Genomic DNA, 24,286 nt, shown 5'->3' on the forward strand with positions numbered 1-24,286 from the left:
TAACACAGTTTAAAAAAATGCATTAATTTATGGCAAATTGGCAAAAATAACCCCAAAATTAACTCAGTTTAAGAAAAACTTTCAATAGTCACAAACTGATAAAGGGCTTCTGTAGAGTTCAAGGCACTGACTTAAGGTATCACAAGCAAAGAGGACGCCTGTTACTCCTACGTCCGTCTGAACATTGATTCCATACAAACTGTGGACTCCTACTCCTAATCTTGGTAGATGCTGCTGTAAGGGTGAGAGAAGTGAGAAGAGATAGGGCAGGGATTCCTAGGGAATGAGTAAGGGATGAACATCTGCTCCACCAAACCCAGCTCTGCCAGATCAGAGCTTGTTCCTCTAGTGCCTGTCATGGGTTAACCATGACAGTGCCCACACCTCATACAAAATCATGGTGCCTCTTGTTGCAAGAAGGCTTGATTCCGCTCCTATCTGAGGCAACATAAATTTACCTGGGAAGAAAAGGCCAGGTTCTGTACATACTGACTGTATGTTGACTTGTCCCAAAAGAATATGGAGCTCAAGATCTTCCTCTATGTTTTAGAATACATTTCCAGAGAATTTGAAACATTCTTTATTGGAAGTGCTATTCAGCTCAGAGAATTTAACCACTGGTGGGTATTAAGAGATGATCATTCAAGTGATCAGATCCAAAAATTCCTTGAGGAGTTCTAAGCCTATCAACTAATGCAAATAAGGCTTATACTTGGTATAAGGCTTGTAAAAATCTGAGTGTTTTTTTTCCCCCTTTTTTGAACCCTTTTTGGGTTCAAGACCGGTTCCCTTTTGTTAAAAATCAAAAACGACAACAAAAATCCACATGCACAACTACTTCTAACCTGCAGGATTAAGCTCAGTCAAAAAACAGAAAGCAAATTTCAGATATTTACGAGTTGCTACAGGACAGGTAAAACAAGACCAAAGGTACCAAACAGAAATATGAAATAGACAAAAAATAAACTTATGCATCTGATTGACTTCAACAAACAAACAAACAAAAAACCAAACTTGTTTCTGTCAGCTGAAAACTTAGAAAAAACAGACCTAGAGAGACAGACCTTTAAAATGCTGCTTCAGTTCTGGGTATCTGCAACTCTCAAGCAAGGAACAGATACTGTTTCTGAATGCAACTCAAACAAAACAACCAGTGCTACTTGGTAGTATGCAACATCTGTGAGAATGAAGGAAGAGAAGGCATCATTAAGTTTCCTACCTGGTGTCTCTACCACGTGGACATTGGCTTCACCATTTGAATTGACAGAGTATGTGAAGTAGAACCAGCAGTCATCAACATCCTTTTCTTTGCAGTGAGACAGAGGATCGGGCTGGCCAGGCTGTGGCAATTTGTCTCGACTTTCTACCAGTGTCATGTTAAAATGCATGCATTCCTGAGAACACGTTTCCTTTTTTTCTCCCTTATCAAAAGCTCTGCACTGAACACAGTCCCTGTGGAAATACATCATCAGAAACAATGCCTTCTCATACATTCACAACAGCTTTCTAGAATTTAAAGTAAAGAAATGTAAAGGAGAAAAACAACCAACAAACAATGATATAAAAGCCTGAAAAAAAAATAAAGACGTGACTTCTTACCAGTCAGAACATTGAATTACCTTTAAATTAACTAAGACCTGCTTCACCGAATTCCTGTTTAACTAAATGACTCACAAGCTTCAAGGGCAGGGAGGGGAAAAAAAAAAAAACAACCAACCAACCCAGAAGAACTAAATGTCTAAAAGGATGGTATCTAAAACTTTGTCAACATTTCCCCCAGGAAAATGAACACTTGCAGACAAGCGAGTGTAGGAACAGGTGGTTTACAACAAACACTATCTGAGATACCGGGCTAAAAAAGACTAACTCTGTGAGGAGCTTTATGATAAGTTATCACTCTGAATGCATCACTGAAAAAAGCAGACTAATTGGGAGTTTTATAGCAGCTGAGAGAAGCCTTCATGCAGGGATCAGCACAGCCACCAATCAGAAACTTAATTCAAAACTCTGTATGCAGAAAATCCTTCACTTTCAAAAACCTGGATTGCCTAAGACAGGAATGCAAATTTCACCGGCTCTCACACATCAGGGCTTAGTTTTTGCCTGTCAAGAATAATCAATAATTCAATAATCTATTAAATAATAACAGCACGATAGCATTCTTTCAGTAGAAAGAAGTCCTAAAAAAGAGCTTAGCTGAAATTTTAACTCCTCTGGAAAGAGCAGATACTTGTGCTTATTTCTGCTATGTGAATTTCAAAAGGCCAAGATGATGGGACTTCATCTGCTGCATTAGGGCCTACACTTTCTTGAGCAAAGCATAAAGTTGGTTGTTAGGAACCACACATGAAGGCTAAGCTGTAATCTCTCCAAGTCAATCAAATAAATCAGAACAGATAAAACTAATTTAACAGCACGCACATTTCAGGGCGTAACAAAAAATCAGCAGGCAAAAAATTTAAGGGATAAATAACCTATCTGGGAGCAAACAAAACACTGTTCATTTTGTATTTCTTGATCCTCACCCAACAACTTCCATTATCTAAAGGGAATACATGATATTCGTACATTTCAGGACAGGAAGGAGCACAGTATCAAGAGCTTCATTTTCTAAATTGAGCATAACTCGGTAACACAAAGCCAAACAAACATAAGCTGGGGTCTGGCTTTCTAGTCACTTACTTATGCTCTGCGCAGACACCAAGGCAAGTCTGACACATCTCACATGTGGGGCCTTGGAATTTGGGATCTGTACAATTACAAGTACCGCATTCACAAGTTCCTCTCCCATTGCAGATCTGTCCGTTTGCTGCCAGGCACGGAGTGGTATCCAAAGAGCAATCACAAGCACTGCCGGTGAAGTTGGGGAAGCACTCACACACTCTGCATTTGCAGATACCATTTCCTGTGCATTGAAAAGACATTTCAGTGAAATCAAGTCTAACATTAAACACATTTATGACAGTAAAAAAAAAAGTTTGCCATCTTAGGGTAGACACAGGGAAAAGAAGACCCTGGTGGGCAAAAAAGAAAGACACTAATGAAGCAAAAGACCTACAGACTAAGTTTTAATTCCTTGAAAGAAACTCTACTTACAGAGGTTTCTCTCCTTTTCCCATTTTCCTACATTTGATTTCCTTTCATAAATGAAATAACCAAATTTGGGACAGTTGATCAAGAACAGCATCAAGTGATGGCAGTACCTCATGGGCAGAGAGCATCACAGTATTGCTTCAGCTGAAAATGCTATAGGTTCAGAGACAGCAGCGTTCAGTGCATCTATCTTTACATAAATTTATGAAGTAAGATCTAAAAAGATCTTAGACTTCATATCACAGAAAAAAGGAAGTCCTTTGGCATCCTAGAACCTCATGCAGCTGCTGCAACCTGCATCCCCAGCAGGGCAGTTTGGATGGGAAGATCTCTGGCTACACATCTCTTCAGCTCTATGGAAAATGAAGCCTTTAGGTCAATGCTCATCTGTTACCACATATCCTAGGACAACACCACCATCGCTCCTATCCTTTGGACAGCCGATGAACAACAGGCGTATTGTGAATAAAACAGGCAGACTAGGTATTTTCTTAATTCAGTTAAAGTTTAGTGGCTTTTTTGTTTTATTTTTGGATCGCAGTCAAAACTGAAGTAGTAGTTATATACTTGTTGAATGCTTCAGCATATAAAGGAGCCTAAGGAAGTTAAAGCACAAAAATATGTGCATCAACATTAACTTATACCTTAGGTATAATTGCTTTTGATCTCAGAATTAATTGCTATTTAGAGTCCTGTTTCAAGCACTAAAAGCGTCTCCCTGGGTCTTGCACATTCAAAGCTTCACTCACCTTTCAGAATAGTCTCAAGATAGCATCTCACTGGTATCTTGTCAAGCACCAATTCAAACACTATTACAAGTAAGCTGAGGACATTATCTCTTTTTATTGACGCAGTGGTTACACTGAGCCAGTATAACTTTATAATGTCAGGACAGTTGTCTCAGCATTCTTTACTATAATATCTGAGGGTAATTCTGTAATAAACAGCAGAAGTCAAATTTAGTTTACATCCTTCTTGGAGCTGTGATTCAAGGAGATGAAATGTGTATATAAACACACTCCATGCTCATGACTGCAAAGACCTGTTTTATTATTAGATTTTTTAGTTTTATTAATAGACAGGTATTTTCAACCACTGAAACTCTTGATATTATCTCTGTTATCACATACCTACACATTTTTAAGCTAAGTACAACTACTCAAAAGGCTACGGTTGACCGATTTGTAAACTACTGGCCAGTTTTCTTACAGAAAAGTCTGAAGTAGTTTCTCACCTCCACAGATCAAACCATTTGATCGATCGCAGTTGAAGTTATCACATTCACAATATTTGCCGGAATACACTTCATTGGTGTTTTCTCTTTTCTTGCATACGCACTGTCCACAGATGCACTCTCCATTGTTGCTGCATATTTCTGTACTGTTCTCCCTTCTGCAGTAAGCATCCATATCCTCGCTATTTACTTCATCTGTACTACATTCACAAAGTCTTCCGATACGTCCTTCGTTACATCTGCAAGGTAACAATATTTCTGAAAGTGTGAAAATCCACAACCTCTCAGGCAGATAGAACAGCTCTTGAAGCTGCTGGATTTAGCTGGATGAAGATGATCTTATATTGATAACTTTTTTCAGGTGAGAAAGTGTCACCACCCCTAGCTAGACTGCCATGTAACCACTATTAATCCCTCTCTAGCGTGACAGAACAATAACTACTTTTAAGTGACAATAACTGCTCAACGTAGCCAACTTTCACTGAAAGAAATCTCCCAAGAACAGCAATTAGGCAGGAAGCAGCTGATCTTCAGAGCTACTGAGCACCAGCAAATTCAGCTGGGACCTTTGGGATTCAGCATTCTCATTGTCAAGGTTAAAACACCGAGGAACAAATGGAGGTTATTCTTGTTCAGTTATTGACAAGCTGCTGTCAAAAAGACAATCAGAGATAATGCTTCCATCACAAAACTGCTGTTGTTGCAAAAGCAAAATGCTGTGCTTACCTGGAGATTTTACCCTTGCAACAAATCACAGGGACAATAGTAACAGCGATGCTAAGTTTAATAACCCTCTCTATGGACAACAGGAGAAGCTGCTTCCATTGTTTAAAGAGAAAATAAAAAATAACTGCAAAGTTAAGCAGTTTATCTATTGTGTCTGGTCTCAAGTAGCTTATTCCTCAGCTTACTTAATATTAAGGAGCTCAGCCTTTCAAGTACTCACTTAGCTACTGTCATCAGCCTCACCAGGAAGACTGCCCTAAACTCAAAGTCCTGTAAGCCAGAAGTCATTATTTTTAATCAACAGTCACAAAGTTTTAAGATCAAGATTTATAACTTTTGTTTTTTATATTTTTATTTGTTTATAGATGCAGTTTACTGAGCAGGAACCGCGCAATACAGCTCCCTGAAGTCCTGGATCCTATTTTCCTAGGGAATATTTAATTGCTTTCAGCTCTTACCACTCACGTCTCAAGGGTTTCCAAAAAGAAATGCTTTTCATTTTTGCTGTTGGTTTCTTGGGAAAAAAAAGACTTAAACCCAGATTTACTAAGTTGATATTCAACTACTCTCCTGCTGGCATTTAACTCCAGAAAATGCAGGATAATGGGAAATAATGGAAGTTCCAAAAGCATAATTATGCAAATAATTACATGTATTCCTAAAGATTTACAGACATAAGCAATTGTAACAAGCATTGCAATAAGGCCCCCAAAAGTTACAAATAAAGCAAGGAAAAGGGAGCAAGGGGGAGATAAGTCATCCGGAATAAAAGGTCACTCTTTTTACTTTTCCCTTCTTAGAAGCATTTGGTGCTATTGGTCCTATTAGTGATAGGAGCTCCTATCACAAACAGTGAAAGCCACTGAACGTCTTGAAATCAGTATGCTTACGTTAGATATAAAAAATTAAATCAATGAGAGCATTTGCAAAAATATCATGAAATAATCATTAATTTTCTGTGCCATAAACACAGACTTTTAAATTTAAATGTGGGAACTAATAAAAAAGCCTTAAGGCCAATATCCTTTAGAGGATTAAATCAAGGCTGAATTCTAATCCTGACTTGTGCAACAGTATCAATCTAATACTATGACTTCTAGCGCAAATTATTCGCAGATATGAGATATGCCAAAATGCCCTACAGGAAACAGGGCTGCAAAAATAATAATTCTTCTTTCATTCAAAAACTATTAAACTCAATTAACCTTCAATTAAGGAAGCAAAGGTATAGCTCATATTTCCCTTCTATGAAGATAAATAAGCTGTCTGTTCACCCACCTGCATGCACCACATTCAAACGTCCCATTTCCATCGTGGCAGGCAGGGCTGTTAGGTTCTCCTTCACCTTGACACATACATTCACAGATGAACTGGAGACCAATTTCCACTTCTTCAGTGAATCCCAAGGGCTTAATTTTAATTGTTTCATTTTGTCCTTTCTTTGGACATTCATTTGCTGTTACATTAATCTCAAATCTAACCTGCAAACAAAAATAAATGGATTGTCGCATTATTAAAAGGAACTTTGCAATAAATAAACAATAAGCATCAGAGATCTTACATGAAATTTGAGAGTAGCGCGTGCACTGTTAATTACCTCATCTCCTATTGAAATGTTGGAACATTTTCTTCCATCTTCCTGTGTGTCATTCACTCCATTCTTGCAGTACGATTTGTAACTGATTGTCACTCCTTTTGGTAGCTTACTGTTTTCCAGGATCACCTCTGAAGAAAGGGACTAAACCAGTAGTCATTAGCTAACTTAGAATGGAGCCGCAAAAGCATTTTGATGGAAAAATCCAGGACATTCTGAGCAAGGCAGTTCTCTGCCTCTCTTACTGATGCAGAGCCATCTATACACTGGGAAGTGCAGGAAATGTGGGAAAATGAGTAGGTGTTCAGACCTGCTCCCAGTCCTGATGTGTGTTGTGCCCAGTGACTCTTATAGGGGAACATGAGCTGTCTCTGGCTCTGAACACGACAGAAAGCACAGTGCTCCCCCTCAGGTATGATGTGGACAAAGGGAAATGCTGTAGAGTCTGCCTATGCCCAGCAGAGACACCCTTGGGGCTGGGCAGTGCCGGTGTGCCCAGAAAGCCCAGTTCAGGGCTGCCCACGGCCACGCCAGGTGACCCCTAATCACACCTCAGCCCTGCTACGTGTGAGCATTGGGAGACTCCTGTGCTGTGTGCTCTGAAGGGGGAATGGTGCTTGTTGGTACAGCACAGCTATGAGGCAAACATTCTGGGTCCAAGTGGAGGAGCCACTGATGGTGACAGAAACATTTTTCTTGGAGTAAAGAGAGTGCAAGGTGGCTCTCTGCTCCTCAGTATGGAAGAAAGGTAGGTAAAAGTCTGAAGGCTCTAAAGAAACAGGTTTGTTTGTGTCTTTTTTTTTTTAGGGAAAAAAATGACAATTTCTTTTCTTTCTATTTCTGTTTTAAGTTACTTTAACACGGAATCTCTGTAGCCATCTAATCTCCATTGCCAGTGTCCGCATGTCTGATGTGGTTTTATATTTATCCCTCACAATATCAACCTCCTATTTTGTAGAAAAATTAAAATCCACCTTGGAAAAAAATTAATGACAACTTAGAAACAAGGAAAACAAATGCCACGCAAACAAGAGTTGAACTTACATTGTATGCATCTATGATCAACTGAATGACATTGCTGGAATTGGAAGACAACGTTCCCACTGCTGATTTAGGTATCAGGTTTTTCAGTTCCTGTAAACATTTATGAAAGCAAAAGGAAAATTACAGCCTTGCTTACAATCCAAGTATAAATCGCACTGCAGATGTGTGTGGTGAATGTATTACTTAAAAAACAAGGCTGAAGTGTTGTCAGATTTTTGAGATGATCCCAAGCACTGCTGGAAATATTCACCTTTCTCTTCTGCACTTGACTTAAATTTGGCAGTTGAGACATTCGTGTTACTGTAAAAGAATAAAGATATTCTCTTGCAAAAATTATCTTCATGATCTTAACAAAGAAGCACAACGCTTCTATGGACGGACATATAATTTATGAGTTCCAGAAGGAAAAAAAAACCATAAAATTTGAAAGGAGGAAAAAAATGCATCTCCTTCACACAGCCATTTCCTATTTCATAATCATATGCGGCAGTTTAGTTAATTTTAACCATGAGGAATATAAACAGATCACAAAGAACAAAATGTGTTCCTTCATAAGCAGCTACACTCTCCTAAGCTATTTGGCTGTAAAAATATTCATAAGTAGCATTGCAAACACGTTCCCCAGCCCCTTTTGCTTATTAGGAAAGTCAAGGAGGATTCTTTTCTTAAGAAGTACAAGATCCATTTTCTCCTTGGAAATTACATACACACACAGCACCACTTCCAACAAGTGGGGAGAAGGGGAAAAGCTTAATAATAAAAGCATGAATACCAAAATACTGGTTCTGTGATCACTTCCATCCGTACTTCTTTTAATTTCATACCAAGCAATTCCAACAAATGTAGTCCAGACCTAAGTCAGTCTCTTAGCTGTCAGTCTCTTGAGGGGAAAGAAGTTCAGAGATCAGACAATGCATTATAAATCCTTACCTTATAGACAGCCTGAAACTCCTCAGTAACAGCAAAAATTGTCTGAATATTGTTCTCACTAAGCTTCTGTACCAGATGAGCAATAGAGGGGTAATCCTGTTTAAATTAAAAATAAATAAATAAATGAAACAAATCCAAGTTATGATACACAGTAGAAAATAATTATCAATATTTTGATGTTATAGACATTTTAGAAGCGTTCATAAGACTTCCAAACTAGCCAGTTTATCTTATGGCTTCAAATCAAAGCCAGCCCTGCAAGCCAGTATCCATTGAAAAGATCCCATGTACGCCCCAGGAAAGGAGCCGAGTTCAGAAGGGACAACAGAAATGCTGTCGGATTCCCTGACACTGAAATCCTCCAGTTCCTAACTTCAATACTCTCACAAAGTTACCTTCTATATTTTTTCCACGCATTTGTGAAAAGGTGTCTGACTTAATACCATGAAAACCACTTCAGGTACTGCTTCAAAAAGAAAACATTAAATAAAACCAAATCAATTTTAAGTTGTCTTTGAAGAAACACTCTCTTAAATTCAGGAATACACAAACACACAAACTTTGTAAAGCTCACTGTGTTGACCCCATTCAGCAAATGTTTCTCTTTTCACCTTTCGTCTACACCTCTCAATAAACCAGACTGGCCACATTGCTAACCTACTTACCATACATTTGGCACTGTAAGATTTCAAGTGGCCTTAGGATGTCAGTTAGCAATTAGTGCAGAATTAAGAGCAGCGTACTCAACCAGTGAGAGCTCATACTAAAATGACTCAAAATGCCTAACAGACTTCAAAATGAAATAAAACAAATGAAAAAGCCAACCCTCATGAACAGAGATAAATTACAGGTGATTCTATCATTTGGGTCCTAAAGAAAATGAAGCTAAATATAACACTGTGTACAACTGGGCAGTAGTAGAGATACTTCTAAGCAGAAATAATAGTGAAAGGATGAAATAGCAGGATAGAGCCAGCACTGCAGTTTGCCAGTGGACGAGCAGTTATTAACCACCACAAACAAAAGCTGACAGTTCCTTAAGTTTTCCGGCTATGACAACATTAACACTTGCAGTTCTGCTTTTCTCATGCAAAAGTCGCTTGATTAAATACAGAGGCAAAAGGGTAAATTTGAGAAGATGTAGCATTCAGAAAATATGCCAGTTGACTTAAATGATTTTATTCTTTTTGAGTTCGACACCAGAAAATATTCATTTTCCTGAAGACAAAGCAACAACTTACGTAATAGTGGCTCATTGTGTACATATTGTTTTCCAGGTGACATTTCCCATCATTTGGTAAAACAATTCCACCAAGTTTACCATCTCCTGCAAAGTGAAATCCGGCATCCGTGGAAAACACCAACAGCCTCGTAACATTTCTCCATCCAATCTGGTCCTTAGGAAAAAAAACAGCAACCACTATTTCAGGTACTTTGTACCACTCTTTTTTAGCAACACGGACCAACACTGAAGAGGTAAGTGCATGACAAAACAAAGAGTGAATGATGAACTTAAGAGAAGCCACACAATAGAGGCATCATCCTGGAAATTATACAATTCACTCAAACAAGTGCTTGTATTTAATTGTGCGCTCTAAACTATTTGCCATAGGATTTCCACCAAAGGCAATGGGCATCCTCTTTGCTCTTTTAGAACAAGAGTCTGGATTGCTTCAGAAAGTTCTTACACCACCGATCAACAGTGTAACAATACAGTAACAAAGAATAACCTCGGATAGCATTTTTGGGGAGTTCATTTTGCATGGGAACATAGAACTGTCTGCCAGATCAGAAACATGAAAGGCAGCAGTGATCTGGATGAGAACTCTGAAAACACACAACAGTTTTGTTTTGATCTACTTCCATCTAAGAAGCTGGTAGAAATTGCCATTCATTAAGGTACTCTGAAACCTGAGCTAGAAGTAGCATAAAACACTGAAATAATTGGGGCATAATTGCCAATTCACAGCTCCATACAATTGCGAGCAGAATTTGACTTTTCTTTTACAGAAACCTTTAAAAACATCAATTTTGGAATGCATTCATCTTCTGTGAACACAACTTGTGACCACGTGCTTCACACGTGCTGGTTTCATCCATTCACTACATGTCTACACAAAACAGGTCAATGTATTCATGCAGTCTGCTGAGCGTACCTGACATCGCAAGCAAAAGCAGGACAAACTGAAACATCAGGCCAGCCACCATGAACACTAAAGCCGTATTATTGTTCTATTCCATTTAACTGAGCTACAACTAGAACAACCGGCATTAAGAAAACCAACACACACTTACCCCACAAACAGCAACTTGCATTATTGCATCAAATCCGCCTTCAGGAGAATCCAGATTCCCAGAAATGTGCTGTTTACCTACAAGCTCATTGAACTTATTTCCTTCACTAGTAAGACTGAGCACGTTTTTATAGCTAAATGGACTCGTACAGTTCTGGTCACCTGTACAAGGATTTCTGAGTTTGGCTGGTGTTGTACTTATATACGGCATCACAGTTTTCTCCACAAAAGAACCAAATCCTATGAAAAAATGAGAAGAACTCTGTGAGCTGAAGAACAGAGCTCTCTTATTTACAGAATGCAAATTCATTACAGATGATTGGACGTCAGAAATACTTCTCATATGTGTTCGCATTCTACCCTCTCCACCACGTATCTCCACTGCTCAATAGATTCTATTCTGTCACAATACTGCTTGTTTAAAATGAAGTCACTCTCCACACATAACCATGTGAAAGACATGAGGAAGGAAACATTTCAGTAACAGATCTTTCTTACCAATTCGAAAGTCTGAGGTTATTTTTTCCATCTCGCGCATCAGAGCTGTTCCAAGGCTTTTCACATTCTCTAAATCATCTTTCATGGAATAGGAGAGGTCCATAAGATAATAAAGGTCGATGGGGTAATCTTCAGCTCTCTTAAATTTTAATGAAAATGTTTGCGGTTCCCCTGTTTCGCAGATTAAACAACAAACAGAAGCCATTACAAATTCCACAAGCAGCACACTGGCAGGAAAAATGCCTTTTTGAAGTCAGTTCTTACAGATACTGATAGAGGTTTTGAACTAATTAATGGCGATTTTTTTTCCCCTCTGTTAATTGACATGATTAACATCAAATTACAATGAAAAAAATTCACCGAGCATTTCTTTCAGATGCCCAATACCATCTATGGCATTTCAGCTCCCCACAGAGGACACCAGCCTGACAAAAATGGAGCCTTTTTTACTGCATTTTTAAATCTTAATGCTTGCAATGGTTTTAACAAGGTTCCTGTAAGATCCAGGAACACAAATTTTCCATATCTATTTGCATCCAGGATGACTGCAGGAATTCTAAGGCTTTGGTTTAGGAATGACAGTGGTAAAATAGGTTTATTAAAAAGAAGAACAACAGCACGACAGTTCTGGGTAGAATATTTCAAGTTACTCTGCATCAAGTATACACTGAGAATGTAGAAATTGCAGTGAGACAGTTTGTTACTGCCTGTTGCAATTGGAAGCCCAGGCCCGGAGCTTTGCCAACAGAAGCACGTGTCCTGCTCTGATGTTGGAAGACAGCGCAGAACTGCCCTCAAGTTAAATGGAAAAGAATTCTCTTGCCTATTGTATATGAAATAAGGAATGCAATTATGTCTTCTTTTCCACGCCATCCTTTAGTCACTGAAGTTAAATAGGGATTCTGCTGCTGCTGAAGTCTGCTCAATAGTTAGAAAATATTTGCTTAATATTAGGAAAATAGGATGGGTAAAGGAGATGAATGCACGGATCTGGCAGCTACGCAGCATGTTTTGTTAAAAAAAACAACATAACAAAAAATGTAGAATTTCCTTAGATACAGTTTAAAAGAGCCTGCACAGAAAACAAACATCCCCTCTGTATGAACACAGTCTCTAATCAGAGAACTTGTTGTGACCAAAAGAAGTGCCTGTAAACTGAGTGCTGAGCTTTTAGGTCATTAGGTTTTGGTTGCCCAGGTCCTTCATGTGTCTTGCTGAGCACTGTGTCAACAGGGTGATGATTATTTAGCTTCCTGAAGCTGAAAGGGTATCTAGAACTAAGCAGAGATAAACCAAAACCACAAAAGGACTTATGTTCCTTCTTTTTCTTTCCTTCTCATTATGCTAAGCTGCCTCAGATCATCTTGCATTTATTCCAGCAGCCCCCTACAAGCAGCTAGCTCCATGTATAGGCTTTTCTTCCAGGTAAATGCAAGGTATTTTCTGGACATCTTAACAGCACCTAGGAACACTCCTTAAGAATAGTCACCACTATGTTCAAGCACTATGTGAACTACAGGACTTGTTCCCTGCCCCCCATTTGACTAAAATCTCTCTTTAAGGTTTTGAAATGGTACATGACTGCTCTGTTTTCATTAACTCAGTTCTGTGTCCACTTCTTTAGCCTCTGGAGCTTATTTTATACAGCAACCTGAAAATCTTGCTCCATACTGCAAAACCATTCAGCTCAGACATGCAGACTTTGGACAGTAGGAATCCTTCAAGGAATAGGATGTGCTCTCACAATCTCTCTAAGCTTTTGCATGCTCCTCCATGTCCATTCCAAGAAGTGGCACTGCAGAAAATCAACTGCATATTACTGAAAACAGAAGAATTTAATCTTTTTGATACATCTACTGAACCACACAGACATACTTACGATCTGTATCGGTTTTCTCAGAAGATATATTGGGAACAAGAGATAAAAAACGTAGCTTATCTTTTATAAAAATCTGTCAGTACTCAAAGTATCTCAACACCTGGGGTTAACCTGAATAGTTCTGCTCTTAGTCACTTTATCTGAGCAATGATCAATTCTGAAACAAAACGATTACACATCCAATACATAAAGTGCAATTGTGGTGGTGGCAGAAAAATCAAGTAAAAACAGGAATGAAACCATCCTTACCGACTCTTAGTTGCAGTACTAATTTCTGTGGCTGGATCTGTGTAATGGCCTCTGGTTTCAGCTTCTCTGCAGCACCTATCTTACGATTTGTTACTTCTCTATCTTCAAGCACCCGTTTGCTACCTCTGGGATTTTCTATATCTTGCTCAGGGCAGCCTTTACTCTTCAGCGCTGCCAAGTCATCACATCGGGCAGATGTTGGTTCTCCTTCTTGCAGAAAGTCCTACAAGACATGAACAAATAAGCGTTACATTTACACTCTGCAATCAGTGCTATCAGTTACATTCTACACACAACAACGCCTTTTTTTGTTTTTAAAAACAATTATTTCAGCCTTAAAAAAAAAATAAACACACAAACAATAATAAAACACAACAGTTCACATTTTACTCAATGCATCAGTGGCTGTAGCTTAACGCAGGAGTTTGCACCTACGTATGCTAATCTGTGCAGAAGATGTCAGCAAGATGAAAGACAATAGATACATTCCCAACGTCATCTCTGGCAGAAACAGGGCATCTGTGTGAATCAGCTACTCTGGAAGTTACAGCTGATGGGAAGAGCTCACATCTTCGTGCAGCTGACAATTATGTGAACTTACTCGCACATCCTACTTCCAACTACCCTCCCTTTTAACTGCCTTTTTTTCTGGAAGGCTCTAATTAGTGATTATATAAGAGCATCTCAGTACTCCACAACAGAACAAAGGAGATACTCTGACGGAGCAGGGGAAAGACAGCCAACAATTCCTTTTTTTATTGGAGGAAACTCATTCCAAAAGTAAGACCTGATAGCAAGAAAAAGAAAAAAGCAACAACAACAAAACCTTCTAAACCAAACGGCACCCAGCCTTGTTCTGAGCACAAATTACCATTCCCTCAAACACACAAAAAAGCTCTAATCTGAAATACAAACAAATATGGTTTCTAACTGAGGATGGCCAATCTCATTTTTCCCTCCCCTCAAAATAAACATGTAAATAAATATATCTTACTGCTTGTCAGTTCCTGATGAGAAGCTGACAAAAGCCTCCAATATGTCTGACTGCTTAGGGCCAAATTTTCAAGCCAGGTCAGTTTACTAGAAAAGCCTAAAGCACACAAACTGATTGCAGGGATAGTAAGCAAGCACTGTATGTGAGTAAAGACACAACATCATCTTAGAGATGAAACGGGAACATTTCCCAGTTCTCTTTAACAACCATAATAAACCCATCCTCACCTACCAGTCACACACCCCCAAGTTTACCAACGTACAAAAATGTGAACATCTTCCTGTCAAAAACAAACCTCAGCTTTCTTCCTCTACTCCACCTATGTCTGTCCTAATTTACCTCTTACTCTAATGTCCCTAAAAGAATATATTTAAGTTTGTTCAGACAGACGGCATGCTGGAACGATTTTAAACAGCTAGGAGATGGCCTGTAAAGTCTTCAAACACTTAACACATAGAAATAGAAAAGTAAACACGTTGTGAAAAGTTCTACTCAAGCCAGGACACTGGGAAAATCAGGGTACTGAATTTCTAAGTACAAATAGGGATTCGATTACTATTACTGACAAAAATAGGCATTTCTATACATGTACTTATCTAAATTTGAAACCAAGGGAAAAACAAGCAAACCATGAAAGGAATTGTGCAATACTTACTGTTTTTTTACACCAACCACAGTTGGGTCCTGCCTGTATACATTCCCCACATGATTTTGCATTGGCTTTTATGCAGTCGCTTCCACCTACGAAAGAACACAGATAGGTCACTTTATTTATAACAAAGCACTGACAGTAATATAATTTTAGTTTGCCTCATACTAGTCCCATAAACTAAGCTCTAACTACAGACAGGTTATTAATAAGAGACATGAGTGACATGTTGCTATTGGAACCCATCTAGCATATTTATTATCCTAAGTAATTGCTAAATTCATGTAGTTCTTAAGCAGCATTAAGCAGTGAAGTCAAGTGATTTACCTTGCTGAGCAGATCCACTCCATATCAAGCAACAGAGGATGCCAGCCCATGTGAGCAACGTTAAATTTGTCTGAAATGAAAAACCAGACCATGTGATTTATTGTGACTAATAAGCAAAAAAAAAGTTGCACCAAAGAATACACGTGTAACGCCATTCCTTCCCTGGGGCAGTAGGTACAGAGAAAACTTAAATGACGCGCCCTTGTCCACATCAACTGGACAGACAGCTGTGTTTTCATCTGATACAATCACATTTGTGGACAAACCCTGCGTTTCTAAGACATCAATCAGGGAAGCTGCTTCTCACATTCTTCTGAAATACTCTTGTTAGGCAAACCATCAAGCTATGAGGAATTTGGACAAACTCAGAGTGAAAACCAAAACCTGACAACATAATAATATCCCATTTAAAAATACCAATGCTCTGTATGCCACCAGAGAGCCTTCAAAAGAACAATACTGGATAAATAGGAAAGAGAAATGGAGCTTCCTTATTCGAGTCTCCGCTTTAACACAAGAAAACCTTACAGGCCCTTTTCAAATTGAAATCTTTCCCAAGGAACCTTCAAAGGGCATTTTACAGCCTAGCTTGGTACCTGGCACTCCAAACTAGCGAGTTCCTGTCAAAAATGTTACCTAAAGCATCACTGTTACTATTAGCTGTTTTTTTTCCTCCTTCGAACAAGAGAACATTAATGGGTAACTTCCTTATTAAAGAAAAAACGCTGCATCCTTTTCCCAAAGCTACAAACCTTAATGAAAACCCGGCAGAGCAATAAGTACATCCACCGATACAATCTGTACGCTTTGTGAAACAACATTCGAATGCTTACAGTCACTGAGCAGCAGCATTCAGTAATTAGTGTAGAGATTTCACACACCACACTCATCTCGGGATTCCAGAGTCAGGACTATGGTCCAAAAATCAGTTTCACACACCACTTTTTTCCCCTGGATTTTCTTCTACCCCAATAGTAGGTGGGGTCAGTTTCCACAGCTTTTATACATATTTGAAATGTTGATGTTATTTTAAATTTAATTTCTCCTCTGCTCATTATAATGACATGAATTTTGGTCCTGGCTGCCAATTTCCTTTGCAGTCCTAAAATGTTGCTGCTGACTGCGGCCCTTCCAGGCATCCTAAAAATATCAAAATTCACAACAAGTTTTTGTTCTAAAAGCTATCTTGCAATTTAGCCAAGGAAAAGGAAACTTGGCAGTCCTTTAAAACGAACCTGCTATTTTCTGGAAGACATACCATTATTCACATGAATTAGCAGCAAAGAGAACGATGCTTAAATTAGCACTGCAGTTGAGTTTTGGTTTTTGCACGCTGATTTAGGGCCATTCATAATTGTTACTCTGCACACACACAGACCCATCACTTAGGACAGCTGCTCTCAAACCTGGTGGAGAAGGTTTCAAACAGAAGCCAACCCACTGTTAACAAAGTTTATCCAACAATAATATGACACGTTCCATATTTTTTCTGACATATCACTTTGGCTCACTTTTGTCTGCAGCAGATCCTGCAGCCAGAGAGCCAGGGGAGGTTGGACACTGGAGAATGGAGAGAAACATGGTGTGCAATAACTTTGCTGGATATCATGCAGAGGCACATAAAATTTTTTTTGGTAAAAAGAAGAAAAAAAGGCAAATAACAAAATGGAACAGAAAAAATGGAACAGAAAAAGCAACCTGTGTGTTACATCGGTCGTAACTTTAGAGCACTGCTTCACATCCTGCTCTGATTTCTCCCTCTGCCCATCACTGCTGAGGTGCACAGTTCCTTCATTTGCAAACTTGTAGTTCAGGAATACTCTTTATGAAATTGACTCTATAGGCAATTGCTTACTAAATCAAGTGTGTGCAACTGCAAACCTGGACAGGTTGGCTATTGTGATCCAGGAAGTACATACAGGCAGAAGATGGAGAATGAGCCTGAATGGAGGCCAGCAGGTGAAGCAGCCGCACGCTCATCAGACCAGCAGCCCTAAGGAGAAAGCCCTACTGATGTGCTGAGATTTAGGCTCCTCCTCACCCGGTTTCACGGACAGTATGTTGCACTTAAGAAACCCCACTTCCCTCAATGAAGGGACGTACCGCTACCCCCTGCAGCTCGGCTTTAAGTACCATCCATAACAGGGAGGTCTTTTCAATAAGAAAAAAGCCCGAAGCTGCCGGCATTAGTTTAGTATCGTCTTGTTGGCCAAAATTATAAACAGTTCACCTTTTTAGGGCAGACCAGCAGTGGTATAGCAAGCCCACGCAGACTATATAAATAAGCCAGCAAAGATGTGACACAGTGCTAAAACTATGACTAAGACAATTTGGAAAAGAAATGTTCCTGTGGAAATGCATCTGCGTGATGAATGCAGTTCTGGGCACCAACTCCCCGTAAAGCTAACAAGGAAAACATCCTTTCCCATATAAGGCTGCAACCGAGCAGCCCGCCCTCCCATAAGGGCTCACTTCCTTCATCTCCCACTTAACAGCTTTTCCATCTGCCCAGGACCTGAACACCCTCTGTATGGGGCTGCTGGTTTGGATGCAGCTGGGATTTATGTGAGCCACACGCCGGCCTCCTCCCAGTAAGCCGGGCATGTCCATGCTAAGTTCACCCTGCATGTCACTGCTCAGCACCCAGCACTGCTGTGCTGCAGGGTTTATGGTAAGGACATACAACGAAATGAAGAGTGTCCGGACACACAAGACAGTTAAAAAGAACCTTTGGAAACTTGTGGTGGAGTGGGAACAAACAGAGCATCAGCTTTTGAACACAGAACGTGGCAACAGAATATCAGTCATTGCTAAGAGAAGAGAACACAACGTTTTGCACAAGATTTATACATTTTCTTATTACACACATTCCATTTTTAATTAAACCTTAGAAAAGTATCACAGAATCCCTGAAAAGGTGATGTTTTCCCCTGAAAAAAAGCAGCTTGGATCATTCAAAAGGTGACCTTGCCAGGAACTGACATCCCCCTGTTTGACAGCTAAATGACCAGCTGGAGCCTGTTTAACAGGCTGCAAATAGCGTGCTGCTGAAAAAGTCATTTTAAAATTACTTCTGTGTGCTTGCTAGAGGTAATCTATTTCTGCTAAGTATTTTCGGAAGACAAACATGGACATAACCTTGAGCTCTTTAACTTGCTTTCCAAGCTTTGTCACTAACTGCCTCATCGAACGCTTCCACTTGAGTAGACCTTTCTCATTTAAAAGAAAAAATCCAACACACTTGGATGGAAATCCCTGAAGTTTCGACTTTCAAATGAGAGACTCATCAGGTTGCAATGGGAGAAAAGGAAGATGACTTCTCCGTGGTGAGAATAATTTGCATATCAAATATCAGCACCTTTGTATTCTGCTGATCATCACACATTTAAAAACTGCAGCTCCTCCTCCACAGGACAAAAGCCTTTTGCAGCGTTAGAACTGCACCTAGAGCACTAACTGGGCAAAAGGGATCAAGAAAAAAAACAAACAACCCCAACCAAACAGATGCAAGTTGTGGGAGCATTAATTCTTTTGAAATCAAGTACTGATGGCTGAGATGCTCAGCCACTGCAGCACCCATCCATGCTGTAAGCAGAGCCCGGGTGGGGTGTGGAGCTAACACACACTGTCAAGGAAAGCTAAAAACTTTGAGGCATCAGGCTCTGTGGCACAGAGTCATGCCTGGCTGTGCAGCCTTACACCGAAACATGTGGCCACGCTTCAGAACACCAGGGAAGCATCTCGAGGTCAGATATCCGGCAAGAGCAACACTGCTGTGCAGAAGCCACCTTTCTGAGGCAGTAACCACACACCCTGCCCCACAGACAGCCACATCCCCACAGATCACTTTAAACCTACAGATCTAGAAATCAATAAGCATGTCACGCTTTTGGACCAGCATTTGCACTTCCTGAAGACTAACATCTTTGTGGCACGGAGTGTTTTCATGGGTCTAAATCTGGTTCTGAAGTGCTGTACAAAAATCGACCTCTTTTGGAAGTGAGTCGATGTTTACATGGCCACAAATCCAGCAAAGCAAGGAGCTGATTTAAGCCTCTGGGTGCAAAAATGCTCATCCCGCCATGGCAGAAGCAGTGAGAAGAATCAGAGGGGGATGGAGGAACAGAGCCCTGGCACAAGGCAGAGGACAGATCTCTGCAGGCACAGCCTGGGACTGTGCGCAGCGCCTGCAGGGTCAGCCCCCACTCCCAGCCTGTTTATAAAAGAAGCAGGAAGAGGCACATTCCTAAAATAAGCAGAACTGAATACTCTCTGGAGACGCCCAATGCAGGGCTGGATGGATACAATGCTGAAACAGTTTTGCTCTTCACTCACTCCAGAAGGTTTACCGGCCTTAGCCAAAGGCCCAACATTTCAGTGAGGATTTTAGATACTGGCAGGACAAATCCCATTCACAGCTCTGAAAGACATGGAAGGAAATGACATGGTATTTTTCTTAACTGAAGAAACCAACTGAACCTGGTGACACAGAACATGTACTACAGACCTCTAACACCGACCTGCACTGCTACCAGCCTCTGAAATTCACTGGAAACCCGAGTTTACTGAGTCAGCAATGACTGCAAGCACAACCCCTTCTGGTTGTATAGTGCTTCACTGCCAAGCCTCATATCATCATAAGCAATAGTGGCAAATCCTGCTCAGTTTTTAGTGGTATATTGCTTCAAAAAGCACAGGCACAAAAATTATAAGTGTCTGACACCATGGAGTTAATCTTGAGCTTTTTAATCAAGGGTGTGCTGTGAACAATCCAACAAGTCTTCAATAGGTGGTTCTCACCTGAGACCTTAGCAGCTACCTTACTTAAGACAAACGTCACTGTGACATCGATTCCAGCTGGAACACATGGCTTGTGGAGTACATCCAGAGTAAATCCTAGGTCCACCACAACAAGAAATCGAATGGCACACAGATCTCCATGTGAAGTGAAGATTTGGGGTCAGAACTGACAGCTGAAAAGCAGGTTATCTCAAAGAAGTAAAACCTTCACTCACCCCACAGCACTATTTGTTCCCCAGCTATGGACCTGGCCAGCTGCACAGCACAGTGAGGGCGCTCTCCCACTGGGCGGCCACTGCCCTGAGCTGAGGGACCAGCAGGCTGGGCTGCCTGTGGGCAGAGCCGGCTGGGACAGGGCAGGGAGCTGGATGGAGACAGCCCCGAAGGACTCTGAAGCGCAGGCGTAGGAGCAGGAGCTGGCAGCACCACAGCTGACATGGAAACACCAGACACGGGCCTGCTTGCAGCAACCTGCTGCCTGGATAGATGGATGGATCATCCAGCCCAGGACGTTGTCACTCCCTGGCAGCTTTGCAGAAATTAACCACAGTAGCATGGAAAGAATGGGACATTAACCCAGATCAATGGGCAAAGTAAGAAATACTTCAGTACTGAAACAGTTCTTACGCAAGAATTCATCGCATCGAGATTGCTTACTCAAACTGTGTCCTGAAAGAGCTTTAAGGCACAACGGCTTCAGCTGCTGTGAAACTAGAGGATAAAAACCAGCAGTGCCTCATGCCAGGCTTCATTTCTCTTTGTCACTCATCACCCCTGGGTTACTGGAATAAAACAAGCATGTTTTCCCAGTGCCCACGATAAAGCACTTCCATAGCCATGTAGTTGTAGCAAGACATTAGGTTAAAAGAATAAATACATTTAATGATAGAATCTGCCTATGGAATATTGTTTACAATACACCAGTTAGAGCTTAAATTTGTATTACAAAGAGTTAAAAACCTACCAGAAACTAATTTTCTTCTCAGGTAGGGAGTACAAACCCTCTAACCTGGTTATCTGAGCTTAATCTGACACAGTGCATGCCAATGTTTTGTTCAGAAAATCCCCCTGTAGATTTGGGAGTAAAAAAAAAAAAAATAGATGAAAATACACATTTCTGAATGTGAGAATCATGGGGAAACACATCACAACTCTGCAGCTTCTGCAAGGGAGCCAGAATCCACCGCTGTGCTCAGTAAGGCAGGCAGACACACCTGGAAACACAACTGGTTTGCTCAGTCTCATTAGGATCTTACAGCAGGTAACTGTCCATAGTTAATTTGTTCTTACAGCTGTAGAAAAGTTCAAAGGAGATCACAAAAAAGGGATGGGACTCAATGGGAAACCTGCAGCCATTAGGTTCTAAAATATACCTGTGGGTTTTAAACCGGTACTAAAAACCCAGTATGTGCTGCATTACTTTGCTTCTTCAGCTGAATACCTGAATTTGAGCACTTCTCATCAGGCTGCCATCACAGCAGCTGAGAACAGAGAAGGGACCTGTGGACATATCATCTGCTTGTGTTCTTAGAGGATGAGGTTCCTGATTGTCACTTTGCAGAGGCCACTGCTTTAGAATGGGATGGCTAACGTAACAGACACCCACACAGTTGGATCACACTATTTCTTTATATGCAGTACTTGCTAGTATTTGTTCCTGGACTTCATGGGAGCCTTCAACACAACGGCAGTTTTAAGCAGTGGAACAAACAATGATTAAGACCGTTTCTGAAGAACACATTTTGGTCTTGATTTGAATCTCAGAATGGAAACACATCTGCTCAGGTTAGGTGCCTGGCTGCACGGAGATGGGGGGGCAGAGACTTCTTTTTGATAGAACACAGATTTCCCCTACGGTCAGAAGAAGTTTCAGACAAATCCTTCATCACCTGCAGTGGTTCTATATGACACCTCTCCAACCCAAGAAGGATATAACCAAGGGGATGCGGTATATCTACTGGTAGTACAGTACAACAGAGAGGAGCTAATGGTTCCCTGATATTTTATCACACTAAGGCAAAACCAAGAAAGACAAAAACATCCTTGCAATCAGCTGCAAGCCTAAATTATACTGAATACAGACAAGACCTTGTGTAGTAATTCCAGTAATTTATGAAGATGACTCCTGGTGTGGCTAAAGCCTATGAGGTAGAAATACATTCCAATGAGACAAAGTAAATAGTTACACAAGTCCATATTCCGTGCTGCTGACAGTGACAAAGTAACAGAACGAGGGGAGGAAAGAGAGTTCAGGGACAATGTGAAGACCTTGCCACTGACAAACAACTTTCATCTGTCGAGGCAGCAAACCCCAAGAGCAACCTGGATCTCTTGCCCTTGTTGTGATGCCTTCTGGAGAGCACTGTGGTACAGACAGGACAGATGTTGGTTAGTAAGCATGGATTTTTGAACTGGGGATATTTTTGCAAGCAGTATGTGTGTATTATGGCAGGGACAAAGAGTGTATATGAGTAACATTTTCTTGAACTGTTGAAACAGTTTTCAGCCAAGGTTCCACAGCTGAGGAGTTCCCATTGGAAAGCATCTTGATGCTAGTAAGGCAAGTAGTACTTGTAAGGCAAGGAGTACACTGCTCACATAAGCAAGCAGCCTGCCCAGGATCACCACATAAAAGAAAAAGATAAAGAGACAAGTGAGGTGCTCTATCTCATAAGGATATTATTTACATATTTTTACAAGTGACTCATCCACAGATAAGTGCTTACAAAATAAGCTGTATTTTGGAAAGCGACTACCGAACGGGTACACTATGCTTAATGTTCAGCATTCAATTAGAAGAGAAATACTGCTTCCCATATTCTCAGGCAGAGCAGGCAGAACCTGCAGCTAAGTCCAATTAGAAAAAAACAGCAATATGCTTTTACTGCTTATTATCTACCTCGTCAGTATTCCTAGTGTCAACTAAAACACATGTGCCTTGTTCTGAAAGGCCAGCTTGTAACTTCTGGTTTCTCTCCACCTCTCAAACTACGATGCTTACAAAAATACTGGATAAAAATACCAACAATGTAATAGCCCCCCAATTTTCTTTCCCTAATGAATGCCACATCAGTGCAATCTCTCTGCATCAAGCTGCAATTCCTACAAGGACATCATGAATATCCTTGAACATTAAGCAAGCACAGAACAATAAAACCTGTTCATAATGCCGACGGTGGCAGCATGCAAGCACATCACCGAGATGCTCAGCCTTGCGGAGGAGCGAACAGCAAGACAACGTGTAAAGAGACTGTGGTTGAAACTAACATTTTCTCTAACAGCAGCTCCTGTAGATGTATACCTTGAAAGCTTCCTCTTTTATATGGCAACATTTAAGTTTTTAGAAACAAAACACTTTTTTTTTTTTCCACGTGAGTCTTCGCTGACAAAAATGTTCCCCAACCTGTTGCCAGAAGTTTCCCATAGCCCCAAACTCCAAGCACACCACCTCCATGACTTGACAGGGCTCCTGACTGTGCCTGTACTGTTATCAGCAGCCAGACTTCCATAAGAAACACGCAGGTTTTTCATTACTACAAGCACCTATTAACTTAATTGTATTAAAATAAAACAAATCATCTGTTGTTGTGTCACATTTCATACGCTTCGTGACCCACCAGCAATTTCCGCCACAATAATTTAATTTCCCCCCTTGCTTAATATGACACTTTTGCGTGGGGACAGATGCATTCGGCACTGAGCTTGTTTGCATCGGTTTTGCTAACATACATCACTTCTCAGCTAAGTTTAGCATCTCCAGCTCAGGTTACAATCAGGAACGCTATCGAATGATTTAAGCCATTTTAGCAGAAAACGCGGCTGCTTGTTCCTTGTGGAAGTATTAGATTCCCACACACTCTGCACCACTTACTACTCCCATAAGGAGCCTATTTAATTTTGTGCAACTCAAACCTCACATTGACCCACACACAGGGAAAAGAAATGTTTAGTCAAACACAGAAATATCGCACTTAA

At 40.5% G+C, this 24,286-nt stretch overlaps 1 protein-coding gene across 1 annotated transcript in view; it reads right to left on the minus strand.

Annotated features, from left to right (window-relative positions):
• ITGB1 (integrin subunit beta 1) overlaps positions 1-24,286 on the minus strand; it is a 42,021-nt gene that overhangs the window by 8,568 nt on the left and 9,167 nt on the right. The window contains exons 2-14 of the mRNA XM_072328365.1: positions 15,512-15,581; positions 15,191-15,276; positions 13,542-13,764; positions 11,414-11,584; positions 10,917-11,155; positions 9,863-10,018; positions 8,622-8,717; positions 7,692-7,781; positions 6,651-6,791; positions 6,332-6,534; positions 4,328-4,566; positions 2,683-2,905; positions 1,220-1,452 (exon numbers count right to left, since the gene is read on the minus strand). Coding sequence (XP_072184466.1) covers positions 1,220-1,452; positions 2,683-2,905; positions 4,328-4,566; positions 6,332-6,534; positions 6,651-6,791; positions 7,692-7,781; positions 8,622-8,717; positions 9,863-10,018; positions 10,917-11,155; positions 11,414-11,584; positions 13,542-13,764; positions 15,191-15,276; positions 15,512-15,581 — 2,170 coding nt within the window. The remainder of the gene's footprint in view (positions 1-1,219; positions 1,453-2,682; positions 2,906-4,327; positions 4,567-6,331; positions 6,535-6,650; positions 6,792-7,691; positions 7,782-8,621; positions 8,718-9,862; positions 10,019-10,916; positions 11,156-11,413; positions 11,585-13,541; positions 13,765-15,190; positions 15,277-15,511; positions 15,582-24,286) is intronic.

This window comes from Excalfactoria chinensis, chromosome 2, assembly GCF_039878825.1.
Source record: "Excalfactoria chinensis isolate bCotChi1 chromosome 2, bCotChi1.hap2, whole genome shotgun sequence".
Lineage (NCBI taxonomy): Eukaryota > Metazoa > Chordata > Aves > Galliformes > Phasianidae > Excalfactoria > Excalfactoria chinensis.